A 13,482-nucleotide genomic window follows, 5' to 3' on the forward strand; every position below is an offset into this window, starting at 1 on the left:
GTTTTCTGAGATAAGAGAATTTAGAGGGTAAATCACTCCCCTTAATGCCATCCCTCTTGAAGAAATAATAAACACTTCTAAAACACATCAAAAGGATTTATTTCTATCGGAAATAATACAGATGGTTGTTTTTAATTATTCATACTACACTGGGAATTCCTAAAATTAAAGTCTACTGTTGAGTTATGAACACTCTCCAGATTTGCTGAAACCATGTTTGACAATTATCTATACCCTAACTAAATTAAAGTTAGTAATTCTATATGGTTCAATTACTTGAATCAGTAAATTTTCTGAAGTCAATTCATTGTTTTTCCAACAAAAGAATGTTTACAATAATAAAGATCACAATGACTAGATTTATTACAAGATTCCAATTTTTAAGAGCTTCAAAATTTATATGCACATTTTGTAAATTAAAAATCATTACTAGACTATACCTTTACAAAAGTTTTAACTGAATTAAAAGTTGAGAAATAACACTGTGAAATGAAAGGATCATGGGATTTAGAGTTTGACTAGTGTTTGAATGAGAACTTTATCACTTGGTGACCATGTGACCTCAGTCCAGTTACCTGTGTTCTCTAAGAAAGATAATAATACCTGTCCTCATAGGCAAATGAGAATTTTATGAAATACTATCTAAAATGCCAAGTACAGTGTTTGGCCCATATTACATGTTTAATCCCTTTTTTACCTTTTCTAGGAGAAAATATTAAAAATGTGTATGGCCTTCAATCCACTAAGGAAGAAGGCTGATATTTTTATCTCCATTAAAAAAAAACAATTGGCAATAGAATGTTAACAAAGGCCTTACTGGCAATTAGAATTACACTGCTAAAATTCTGGCTCTTGGGCTTCTTCTTAGATCAACAGACCAATGTACCTTCTTGGGAAATCTTTAAAATTGACTAATAGTGGAGCAGCCTTTGGAAAAAGGAAAAGGGGGGTAGGAATTTAAACTTCTAACTAGAAGCAGACTACAAATTGTCTGGAGGGTATTGTCTGAGAATCAGAATTACCAAAACAAACATTTGAGCCTTTCTTCAATACAAATGTCAGCTTGGCTTTTATTTCCTCTCATTGCAATTTAGATGCAATTCTTTTAATGTACATTAGAATTTCAAATTATTCAATGGTACACAAAATAAAATAGTAGTATATATCACTACCAAGAGCTAAGGGTACACTACATTAATTTTAACATCATCCCAAGACTACCAATTTATTATTTTCAATCCTTTAAATAACTACTTGGAATAAAAATAAACAGTTAAGTTAATTTTATTCTAATTTATTTCTCTTTGAGGGAGGGAGACTGAAAAATGCTTTCAGGCTAGTAAAATCCTTGTAATAATTTATAAGTTTGTACTTAGTTTCTTATTAGATGTACGTAAATATAATTACACTTATATGTGAAACACCCAGGAACTAAAACCTCGCTTAATTAGGCTCTATATCTATCAGGTTGAGCTTTTCTAGAACTTATGTGATGTTTTGTACATATTTGTGTCCCTAGCATAGTCTGGCCTACTATAAGCCAATAATTAATGACTGTTGAATGAAGCAGTATATCAATGGCCAAGCAGGTTAATTGACTTTAATTACATTTTAATCAAATGCAAGTGAAAGTACAATATTCTACAGGCTTTCCCATCATAAGTGTATGTGTAATTAAACATTTTTTTCTTTTCTGGTTTCCTGATTTAGCACTCTTAAACTTCAAAGTCCTTTGCAGTCCATCCTCAGCTTATGATAACTCCTCTTATGATATTCTAAAAACAGACATTTTAATCATTCACTACATACTAATTTACAGCACACAATGTTCCACAGCAGGAGGATGCTTTATAAACAATATTAGCTTTCAAAGACAGGTTGTCAAATATCGAGTAATACTGTGTGTAGACAACCTAGTGAGCTTTTTTAAAAGAAAAAAATGATAAGGCAATGAAATCAGCAATCTTATATTTAGAGTGGATTACAAATATTTCAAATTTAAAACACCTAAAACAGTTAAGTAATTTAAATTTCTGAACATTTATTTTCTTTTTATATTCAGTAAGTTAAATATAGTTTTAAATTATTTCACCTGGAGGTTGCTGAGGCCAAAAATACTGCTGCCAATCCTGAAGTACATAGGTAAATCGAATAGCAATACTAACTGGAGGCAATGGCGTTAAAGGACATCCCTAGGAAATAAATGCAAAGACAGTATGGTGTAGCTTTAAAAAAAACCCAAACTGTTTTAAAGAAACAATGCCAGACAGCAAAATTACATTAGAATAAAACTGTTTAAACTACTATCTGGAAACAAGATACTAAATTCCATTAAGCAAAATACTCTTTCAAAATATCTTACACAATTTTAATTATACAAGTATAATTTCTTACTATTCTCTTCAGCCATATTAAATGTGAAAAACCTATGATTCATTTTTTAAAGGTAAAACTATTATAAAGAGTAAGACTAGGTTTGGGGAGATGATTTATATAATTTCTTTCTTTTAAATAAAAATAAACTCAAATTAAAGCCAGTCTTGAATATTGAACCAAAATTCTGACTAAGACAAATGGTCACTAATGTAAAATAGTTTATATTAATGAATCAGTTAACAGAAGATTTAGATTTATCTTTACGTTCATTAAAAATCATAAAAATTAATGTCACCCAAATATCCTATGATCTCACTTCCCTTAATAATACTTATCCTACATTAATGTGGAATAGGACTTAAAAGTGCATAGGAATCATGTAGGGAGCTTGTGAAAAATGTAGATTCAATAGTATTCTGAATATCTAACCAGTTTGCAGGTGTTGCAGATACTGTTGGTCAGGAGGAATGAGAGACAGTTAGCTCAACAGCAGCATCTATAAATGTTACTAGTGGCTTTAACTGAATACAAACTCAATCTAAAGTCACAACATAAGGTGATTGCCAAAAAAAGATAATTCCATTTGGGGCTGCTATATCCTAGACAAGCAAGGTAAGATTCTGGCTGGTCAGAAATAATTATCTTTTTAACCAGTTCCAGATATCAAATAAGAGTTCACAATAATAAGCTACAAATGGTCTAGAAACTATAATAAGGCTGCTTTGACACTAACCTCTGCTCCAGTCATATAGCAATGTAGATAAGTATAGAAAGAGAAAACCAAAAAGAAATAGCTAAGATCAAACATGACATATATATCTTTGCAGGGCCTAGAAAAGGTACAGAAAAGTGATAAATGGGGCTCAAGGCACATGCCTGCTGAGTTGAGCCTAGGATTGCAGATTGTACTATATTGGACCAAAATGCTCCACCCACAAGAGTGAGGGCACTACAAGACTCACTGGGACAGGGCACTCCTGCTTGGTACAGGCTTTGTTGGAAGCTATGGGACTGGGGAGAATTATTGTGCAAGGGAAAAAAAATAAAACCCACTCTCATGATCTGAGCAAGCAATCCAATAATTCCAATACCCCAAATATATCACTACAGTACAAAAGGTTCCAAACACCATTTTAAAATGTGGTTCTGAAATATTTTGCAGGTAAGGAGCAACGACAAACTATGAAACCACTAGAAAAAAATGTGAGAGAAATTGAAAATGTTAAATATTCAAAATGAGCCTGCAAAAATATTTCTCAAAACATGAAGAAATGCAGTTCTAAAAGAGACAAATACCCTAATCAACAATCTGAATATAAAACCATGAAATATAAAGAACATTTGAAAAACAAAAACAAAAGAATGTCTAAACAGAAAAAGAAAAGACTAGTGTGTGAGTTTTTTCAAATATTTAGAGGAGCCCTGGCCAGGTTGCTCAGTTGGCTGGAGCATTGTCCCATACATCAAAAGGCTGCAGGTTCTATTCCCAGTCAGGGTGAGTACAGGACGTACAGGAGGCAACCAATCAATGTTTCTTTCTCTCTGTCTCTCTGTGGTCTCTCCCCTGCTTTCCTCTCTCTAAAAATCAATAAAACATATCCTCAGGTGAGGATTAAAATATATATATGTGTATATTTAGGATTATGGCAGGATTTAAACTTAAATTTTATGTGACTCCAGAGGGCAGAACTGCTCCCACCCCAAAAGGAAGTCTTTTCTAATACTTAGATCTATGTGAAAATGAAATAAACTGCCAGTGAAGGGTGAGTGCCCTGGGGCACTTCAAGTAGATGCTAAAGAGTAACTTTTATAAAGATAGTATAGGAGAGTCACATACTGAGTAGCTTTAACTATGCAATTATAAAACAATCATCACACTCAAGAAGTTTAACATTAATGCCATTTTCTAATATATAGTAATTGTTAAAATTGCCCCAATTGTGTCATTTTGTTTTGATCAAGGATCCAATCAAGGATCACATATTCCATTTAGCTATTGTGTCACTTTAGACTCCTTTAATCTAAACAGCTCCCAATCTTTGTTTTGCGTATAATGATACTGACATTTTTAAAGAGTCTAGGCCAGTTAGTTTCCAAAATATGGCTCATTCTGGAATTATGCAGGTGTTTCCTTATGTTTTGATTTATGTTAAACATTTTTGGCATGATTACAACAAAGGTGATGATATATTCTACTCAATGTATTATACCAGAAGATACCGGGTGCACCAAAAGGTAGCTGTTCGATTTCCAGTCAGGGCACATACCTGGGTTGATCCCTGGTAGGGGGCATGCAGGAGGCAGCCGATTGATGTTTTACTCTCACATCGATGTTTCTCTCTCTCCCTCTCCCTTCCTTTTCTCTCTAAAAATTAATTTAAAAATCTTAAAAAAAACAAACCCACAAGAGACAGGAATTTAAAATTTATGTAGCTAATTACATCTTTCTTCTAAGTAAAATTTCATTATCAATTATTACAGAGAAATATTTCTATGCACTCAATCAAATTACCAATCTCCTACTTTTATCTGGATCCCAGAAAAGACTGACAACATGAAGGCCAACTTACAATCTTTGATTTGAAGATATCCAGCAGACCTGATAAATGAGTGTACTGATTTGGCACTTTTCGAAGATGAACCATCTCAAAATCAGTTCGAACACCGGGACCCTGACATTCTCCCACATACATTCTTCTCCATTTGTGATGAATTTGCACAAAGAGTGGCACCTGGCTGTAGGACATAATTAAGTAGGAATAGACTGTAAGTTCATTAAACATTGAAAATCTCCTAAATCTCAAAATTTCCACTGTTATCTTATAGGAATCTCAAATATTTAAAAGCATTAGACAAGGAACACTCCACAGACATATTTATAATAAAGACACTCTTAATCTCTTTTCTCCTTACACTAGTAAAGTGAAGAAACTATCATGTAGTAGCACTTTGTAGTAAGAAAATTGTTTTAAAATGGTTGAAAGTTAAAAAAAAGTAAAATGAAAATTTTCTTCAATAAAAGCAGTCATATAATAATAGCCTTTCCAAAGTCATGATACATAAACTTGATTCACAGGTATTAAATAATAAAAATTAAACCAACAATCATGGTGAAATATTTTTTACTTTATCATTTGAAGATATAGTTGATCCTCATTACTCACAGATTTCCCTATGAGCAAGTTAGCCTATTTGCCAAAATTTATTTCTAATCCCCAAATCAGTATCTGCAGCACTTTCACTGTCATTTACAGACATGTGCTGAACACCAAAAATTTTGAGTCACCTGATGAGTGTGTTCCCAGCTGAGGTCTAACAAGGCAATGCTGTCATCAAATTTTAAAATTAGATTTTGTAACAAAATTTAAATAAGCTAAACATTTGGAAGCACAAAAATAGTACTCTTCATTTCAAATATTCACTGAGTATTTCAGTAAGTTTCCCTTTACAAATGCTCTCCCTAAAGCTTTTGTTGAGTTAGTCTTATATATACAATATTCCAATAGTATAATAATAACCCCAATTATAATAAAAATCCTAACAGTTATTAACTACTTTCCTTCATAAAATATAATCAAAAATAATTTTTAACTTATTGTCTATTTTTTGAAATGTCCCCCTACCAGCCAGTGTTTCCCAGGGCAATAGACACAGAACTCAGAAGAAGATTGCACTTGGATTCACTGAGAACAGCATCATTGTTTGCAGCAGGGGCGAGTACCACGAACTCTCGCAGTCCATACCTTTAAAAAAAGAATCACTGCCATTAAACAGGAGGAAACTTCAGAACACAAAAATCCATCATTTGAAAAACATGAAAAAGTGTCCCTAAAGGAAATTTAACAAGTTATGTTTGAAGTACAGGTTTTTTGTTTTTTTTTTAATTTTTAAATGGCAACTGAACCTACAATCTGAATTTCCTTCATTTATTCAACTACTATTTTCCCTCTGTTCTTTTTTTTAATGTTTTTATTGATTTGAGAGAGAGAGGGAGAGGGAGAAACACTGATGAGAGAGAACATTGATTGGCTGCCTCCTGCACGCCCCCTACTGGGGATCGAGCCCGAAACCCTGGCATGTGCCCTGACCAGGAACAGAACTGGCAACCCTTCAGTGCATGGACCGACACTCAACCAACTGAGCCACACCTGCCAGGGCTCCCTTCTATTCTTTACAAACCAGAAGCAATCTGCTGAAATCACAAAGGAAAGAACAATAACAGTTTTGCTTTAAAAGTTTAATTTTAAAGATAAAACATGAAAGCCAGCACTTTAATTAACTGATAACATTAAATTTTGCTTTAATTAACTGGTAACATTAAGTCCACCAGTATGGAAAGAGAAGGTTTGAAAGATTCCCTAAATGGCAGGAAAATAACTATCAGCCATGATGTACTTGTGCTATCTCAAAGTGAGAACATGGTTAACTTAAGTATCATAATTAAGGAATTCTTGTATTCTTTTACTCAATAACACATTAGATTACATCACAAAATTATCAGAAAATGGTATAATTTTGCTATGGTACCTTATAATAATGAAAACTTCCCCTTTAGTTGTCAAGTCCTTTAAAAACCACAAATTTGTAGCCAAACTTTACAAACATGTAAGTTCAAGTTGGTGATCTTGCCTATTGAAAATTCCTGTCCTATTCACACTTCAATGTGTTTTAATTGAATATTTTTTAAAAATAAAGATTTATGAAAGGCATTACTCATTTGCCTAATTTATTTGAACTCTGGATATGTAGAGTTGTGAATGCTTATTTTTATGAACATTCTCCTCAAGAAATCCTCCAAAGAGCAGTAAATAAAATCTTTTTTAAAAAGTCCAACCCATAATCTGTTTATTGTTCAGATAACAAAAATATTTCATCTTCTCACCTCATCTCCACCCTACCTCTGAAATCAAAATTAGTTATATAGAAGCAGCATCAAACAATGGAAGGAGCCCAGAGCTGTGAATTTTAAGCTCTAAAGGCCTTTAAAAATAGTCTTTTTTTTAATGTCCTTGGAAGAAAGAAAACAAGAGAACATTTCCCCTTGCCGCCCCCGCAGTAGAGTGAAACCACTGCCAACAGTTTCTTGGTTCTTCTCCCAGAAATATTCTATTTGTCCACATGCCAACTCTATCTTCAAATAAGATTATACTATATATATTTTCTGTACCTTATCCCTACTCATCAGTACTTTGTTTCCAGTACTATACTGTTGCAACAATAGTGTGATTGTCTCTTTCTCCAAATATATCTGTGGGATAAATTCCTAGAAGTTGCTGGAGAAAAGAACATCTGTATATTTAACATTGATAGCTATTGCCAAACCATCTCCTCCCCCTCTACACACAGACTGTGCCAGTGTATATTGACATTAACAACAAATAGGCCAAACTGAACTGCTTTCTACTTATTTACAATAAAATTCTATGGCTTTGTTTCCTCTACCTGAAATGCCCCCTGCATGCATGCATGTGCGTGCTCGAGCACACACAGTATTGCCATCACTGAATATCCAAACCCTAATGGATCTTTTTTGAGGATTTATCTCAAATACCATCCCATTACTCCTGTTAAATATGCTCTCTTCTCTGAATTCTAATGTACTTTTCCTATTTATTATCTTTGAAGGATCAATATAAGTTAGCTGGTGAGTTTATTTCAGTTACACTTTTAAAAAAATTGTACAATTTTATTAAGTGGCATTTTACAGAGGTATTGGGACTTAGCCTGCAAGTCAAGAAAAACTAAATAAATGAAAAAAAATGTGGCAATTATTAGCTTCAAGTCTCAGGTACACTTTTCAACTGTAGGATTTTCATTTAGTTCTTTATTATAGTTTCTATTTATTGAGATTTCCTATTTGACCCATTGTTAGTATATTTTTAATTATTTAAATACAGTTCCTTTATTTTTTTGAGCATATTTATAGTAACTGCTTTGAAACTATTGCTAAACTCAACATCTGGGTCCACTAAAAGTCCGTTTCTACTGTTTTTCCCCCCACTTATATATGGGCCACACTTTAATGTGTGACCTTGCACATCTAGTCATTTGTGGTTGAAAATTACATTTAGATAATATATTGTAGCAAAACCAGGTCCTATTTAACTTTTCTGAGGGTTGTTTCTTTTTTGTTTGTATTTAGTAACTTGCCTGGACTTAAACTGTGCAATCTGTCTCCCCCAAGGTATTCAGTCATTTTATTCTTATTTTTTAGCCTGGCTACCCCTGTCTTAGTGATAAGCCAATAATTTGGGCACAGATGTGCTCAAACATCTGAACCCATAAGGCTTTCATTTTCTGATGATGATCAGAAAATGGATCAGTAGGGGTTGGATAATTCATTCAGAGTCACAGCTAGCTTTAAATTTTGGGCTCCCATGTCTCCTATGTACATGGGTAGTTTCCCTATCATACAGGAATGCATACAGAGTGTACCAAGCTCTCCTATCGTTCCCATACAGGATCTCCTTGTTAAATTTCTGACAAATCCACCACTTGCCTATGGACTGCAACCTTGGCTTAGCAACAGTACAGGTTTTCTCCATTCCTTCTCAATCAGTGTGCTACCTGGAGATGGCAAAGCCACAGGTTTCTGCCCTCCACCCAGAATCAAGTCTGCCTCTTTGACAAAAGGGCTGGTGGTTTTCATGACCAGGCTAGACTGGAAAACTAGTTCTCACCAATATAGATTTGGGAGAAGAGGGACAGTAATAGAACAGTCATTGGCCAAAAGGGCCAGAGGCTTTTCTATTCTTACCAGAAACTCAAGCAGTTTTTCAAGGAAAAAAAATACTTCTCAATTTGTTTTCTGCCTTTAGGCAATTTCCAGAGCCCTAAAATCGGTTATTTAGACAACTTTCTCTAGTTTCATATTCTTTTTTTTTTCCTTAGAGAGTAATTGCCAGTGACTTCATGTTACCATTATTGATGTTCTCTGAGCACTTGTTTTCAAAGAGTAAGAACATTTTATAGGCCCTTAGGGCTATTCTAAAATACCATTCTCTCAAAATTATCAGGTCCTTTCATACACCCCTCTCTCTCTCTGACCAGCAAAATACATTAAAACCACAAAAATGAAAAGCCACATAATTATTCAGCTACACAGTTCATAAGATTGTTTGTGGACTGCTTCTTGTACTGTTGCTGCTATTCCCTTGCAGTGATCAATGAAGTGACTGAAGCTGATGGTCTGAATACTAGGCCAGGTAAAGGCAAAACCACAGAGATCAAATCTGGCCTCAGTTAAACCCAGCTGTAGTTTCAGCATATTTTTCCAGTCTCAGTAGAGCTTTCCCAGGCACATCGTGTTTATGCTCTCACATTCTGTGTTATTTTCATATTGCTGCTATAACAACATACCACAAATTTGGGGGCTTAAAACAACCCAAATTTATTATCATACAGCTCTATAGGTTAGAAGTCTGACACATGTCTCACCAGACTAGAATCAAGTTGTTAGCAAGGTTCTGGAGGCTACCTTCCTTCATTCCTTGGCTTGGGCTTTTTCCATCTTCAAATCCAGCAGCAGCAGGTCAGCTTCTTTTCCCACCACCTCACTCTGACACTGACTCTCTCTGCCTCTTTCTTCCACTTTTAGGAACCCAGATAATGCAGATATATCTTAAGGTTTGTTGGTTAGCAACCCTAATTCCATCTGCTCCTTTGATTCTTTCTTGCCATGTAACCTATATTCACAAGTTTTAGGATGTGGATATCTTTAGGAGGTAGAGAGGTTCGTGATCCTGCTTTCTTATTAAAACCTCTGCTTAGTAAAGATCTCATGCATTTACATTTGGGCACAAATGTCTGCTACGGCTAATGTGTGTCATTCACGTGCTATAGGGAATAACAATTAACCAAGGGAATAAATCCCTAATGATAGTTTCAGGAATCGGGCATTAGAAGATATTTAAAGGACAGGTTATATAAGGAGATACAGAGGCGCATCCAACAAATCACATCATCAAGATCAATTACCTTGCCTAGACTATAAAAACCGATCATGTCCACATACTTTCTAATGACCAGTTTTATGAAATGCCCTTAAAATAGTTAAGCAGGCTTAGGAACTAATCTGACAGGTGCTTAATATAGAAACTGAAACTATAGGATATCAAAATAGTTGTAGATCAATAAGCCAGAACTATTAAAGTTAAGCATTTGACATGTCAAATTTCTATTTTTTAAAGTTTGGTATGAAAATATAAGCTAATCACATATGAATTTTATCTCATTCTGACAGGGTGAACCTATACTGATTATATTTAAATGGTATGAATGAATATTTTGCAGAATAGTTTTTAAATCTTCATTGCTTCAGTATCAAGTTTAATTTAATTTTTATAAAGGAAACATTTATAGGTAAAAGCGTCTGTGTATGTTATTCTTCAGTTGTTAAAAAGCATAGTAATTTAAAATCTTTCAAATGATAAGAATTTGAATTTTTAACCACTATATTTTAAAAATTCTATAAAAAATAGAAGTATGAGAATATTATGAAATCTTAAGATGCCTGGTTCACATTAGGCCCAAATTACACAGATCCCTTCTCATCTTTTGCCATTCTCAACTCTCTGTTGCTACACCCCACCAGGCTTACCAAACTACCTTGCAGGTTTCATATTCTTAATTTAAGAGTCATCACCTGTATTATTCTCACTTGTCTTTCAGGATTTAGGTGAGGTATTACCTCTTCTGGAAACACTTTCCTGACTTAATCTGTCTGAAAGGGGGGTACCTCCTACGAGCCAGCATCGAGCCCTGAGCTGCCTTGTCTGAGAGCATCTATCAACAGTGTTGCCATCTGTTCCCCTTTCTGTTCCCCTACTAATTCCAAAGCTTACTGAGACAGGGATCATATTTTATCCACAGTATCCTAGTATCTGGGGCTCACAGTAAATGTTTAAAAATAATGTTTGCCTAAGGAAAGAAAACATATACTTTTAATATGCCTAATTTTCAAATAATTCTCAAAAGTTTGGTTGTTGGCCTTCTAATCTTTAAGAAAGATCAAATTTTAAAAAGGGAAGCAATATGACAGACTGACATGACACAGAACCCCCTTCCCTGAAACACACCAAAATAACTGATTAAATATGACAATGTTTTAAAAATGCATAGCCAAACTTGAAGAAATAAAAAGGAGATTACTGCCCGGCCAGGTGTGGCTCAGCGGTTGAGCACTGACCTAGGATCCAGGGAATCGGGGTTCAATTCCCGGTCAGGGTACATGCCCAGGTTGCGGGCTCGATCGATGACTCTTCATTGATGTTTCTGTCTCTCTCTCTCCTGTCCTCTCTCTGAAGTCAATAAAAAGATATATTTTTCAAAAGGAGATTACTGGGGGACAGGCACAAAGAGGAAACTGAAAGCCAGAAGCAAGCACTCAAGGTGACTCTGAAGAAACCCAGGGGATTATCCACTCAGGATACAGGCCCTAACAGCTAGGAACTGGGGGTTGAGATGTTACACATTAAGCCTTTCAGAAGCTAACAGCCTATTAGTACGACTCTCAGAAGTGTTTGTAAAACTGTTGCTTTGATAGACTGAAGCAGCAATTTTTAACCAGTGTGCCACAAGAATTTTTAAAACATGCAATACTTGACTATTTAGTCAGGGGCACTGACCTCTTCTCCCTTAGATTATCAAACAAAAAAAGTGACAACAGCCAACACAACAAGAGCCGTCTGGTGTGAATGAATCAAAATTAGACCTATATTTTTGTTAGATTGGCAAAAAATATACCTTTTGGTGTGCCACAGGGCTTTAGTACTTAGTTTATGTGTGCCATGAGATCCAGAGGCATATCACTCAGATATTATTATCCACAACTATGCCCTTGCTTAGTAGGCACAGGGAATAAACTGTATATGTTTTCAATAATGTCACCAATCTCTCTACAAAGTAACCTAAACATGCCAGCTTCCTTCTGCTTTAGATTCACTGAAGCATTGTCTGTGCATGGACTTTTCATCAATCTAAATCAGTACACAGGTTGTTACATTCTGAATGGCCCCTCAGGGATACTGGTGTGAGACAAGGAGCTGGAACAGAGAGTTGCTCAAAGCCTGGTCCCTAGAAGGGACCACCACCTCAATAAAATGAGAACTCCAGGGTCAATTTGACACACTTGCTTCCAGAAATTAGAATAGAACAAAATACTTCCCACTCACGTTATAAGGCCAGCAATTCTGATACCAAAACCAAAGTATAAGGAAACTACAGACCAATATTCATCATGAACATAGACAGTCCTCAACAAAAATATAGCATGTTAAATCCAGCAAAAACAACAACAACACACATATAAACACAAATACAAATTACACAAATTATACCACAAAAGGTGGGGTTTATCTTGGGAATGCAAAGCTAGTTAGATATCCAAAAATCAATCAATGTAATTACCATATTAAAAATCTAAAGAGGAGCCCTGGCCAGGTGACTCGGTTGGTTGGAGCATCATCACATACAACAAAGGTTGCCGGTTCGATCCCCAGTCAGGGCACACACCTAGGTTGTGAGTTTAATCCCCAGTCAGGGCACATACCTAGGTTGCGAGTTTAATCCCCAGTCAGCGCTTCTATGGGAGGCAACTGATGGACGTTTCTCTCTCATATCTATGTTTCTCTCTCTCTCTCTCTCTCTCTCTCTCTCTCTCTCTCTCTCTATCTCTTTCCCTTCATCCCTTGCCCTCTCTCTAAAAAAATTTGTTTTTAAAGTAAATGGTTGGGGGGCTGGGTGAAAAAGGTGACGGGGTTAAGAAGTACAAATTGGTAGTCATAGAGATGTAAACTATAGCATAGGGAATATAAATAATATCGCAACAACTATGTATGGGGCCAGGTGGATACTTGAAATATCAGGGGACTGCTCTGTAACCTACATGGATTATCTAACCATGACTCTTTTCATCTAAAACTGATACAGAATGTAAACAGCAATTGGAACAAAAAAGTAAATGGAAATGTTAAAAAAGGTTTTATTTATTCATTCAACAAATAATTTTAAACTATAGACAATGTGCCAAATACTGTTTCTGGAAATATATATTAAAAAGCTGAACAGAAATTACATAACAGAATTCAGATTCCGATAAGCACATTA

General features: G+C 35.0%; 1 protein-coding gene across 3 annotated transcripts in view; it reads right to left on the bottom strand.

Moving 5' to 3' along the window:
* Positions 1 to 13,482, bottom strand: part of RAB3GAP1 (RAB3 GTPase activating protein catalytic subunit 1) — an 87,356-nt gene that overhangs the window by 38,500 nt on the left and 35,374 nt on the right. For all 3 annotated transcript variants that reach the window (XM_081143005.1, XM_081143004.1, XM_081143006.1), the window contains exons 6-8: positions 6,000 to 6,119; positions 4,947 to 5,112; positions 2,093 to 2,192 (exon numbers count right to left, since the gene is read on the bottom strand). In XM_081143005.1, coding sequence (XP_080999131.1) covers positions 2,093 to 2,192; positions 4,947 to 5,112; positions 6,000 to 6,119 — 386 coding nt within the window. The remainder of the gene's footprint in view (positions 1 to 2,092; positions 2,193 to 4,946; positions 5,113 to 5,999; positions 6,120 to 13,482) is intronic.

This window comes from Miniopterus schreibersii (genome assembly GCF_964146895.1).
Source record: "Miniopterus schreibersii genome assembly, chromosome: 7".
NCBI classification, from domain to species: domain Eukaryota; kingdom Metazoa; phylum Chordata; class Mammalia; order Chiroptera; family Miniopteridae; genus Miniopterus; species Miniopterus schreibersii.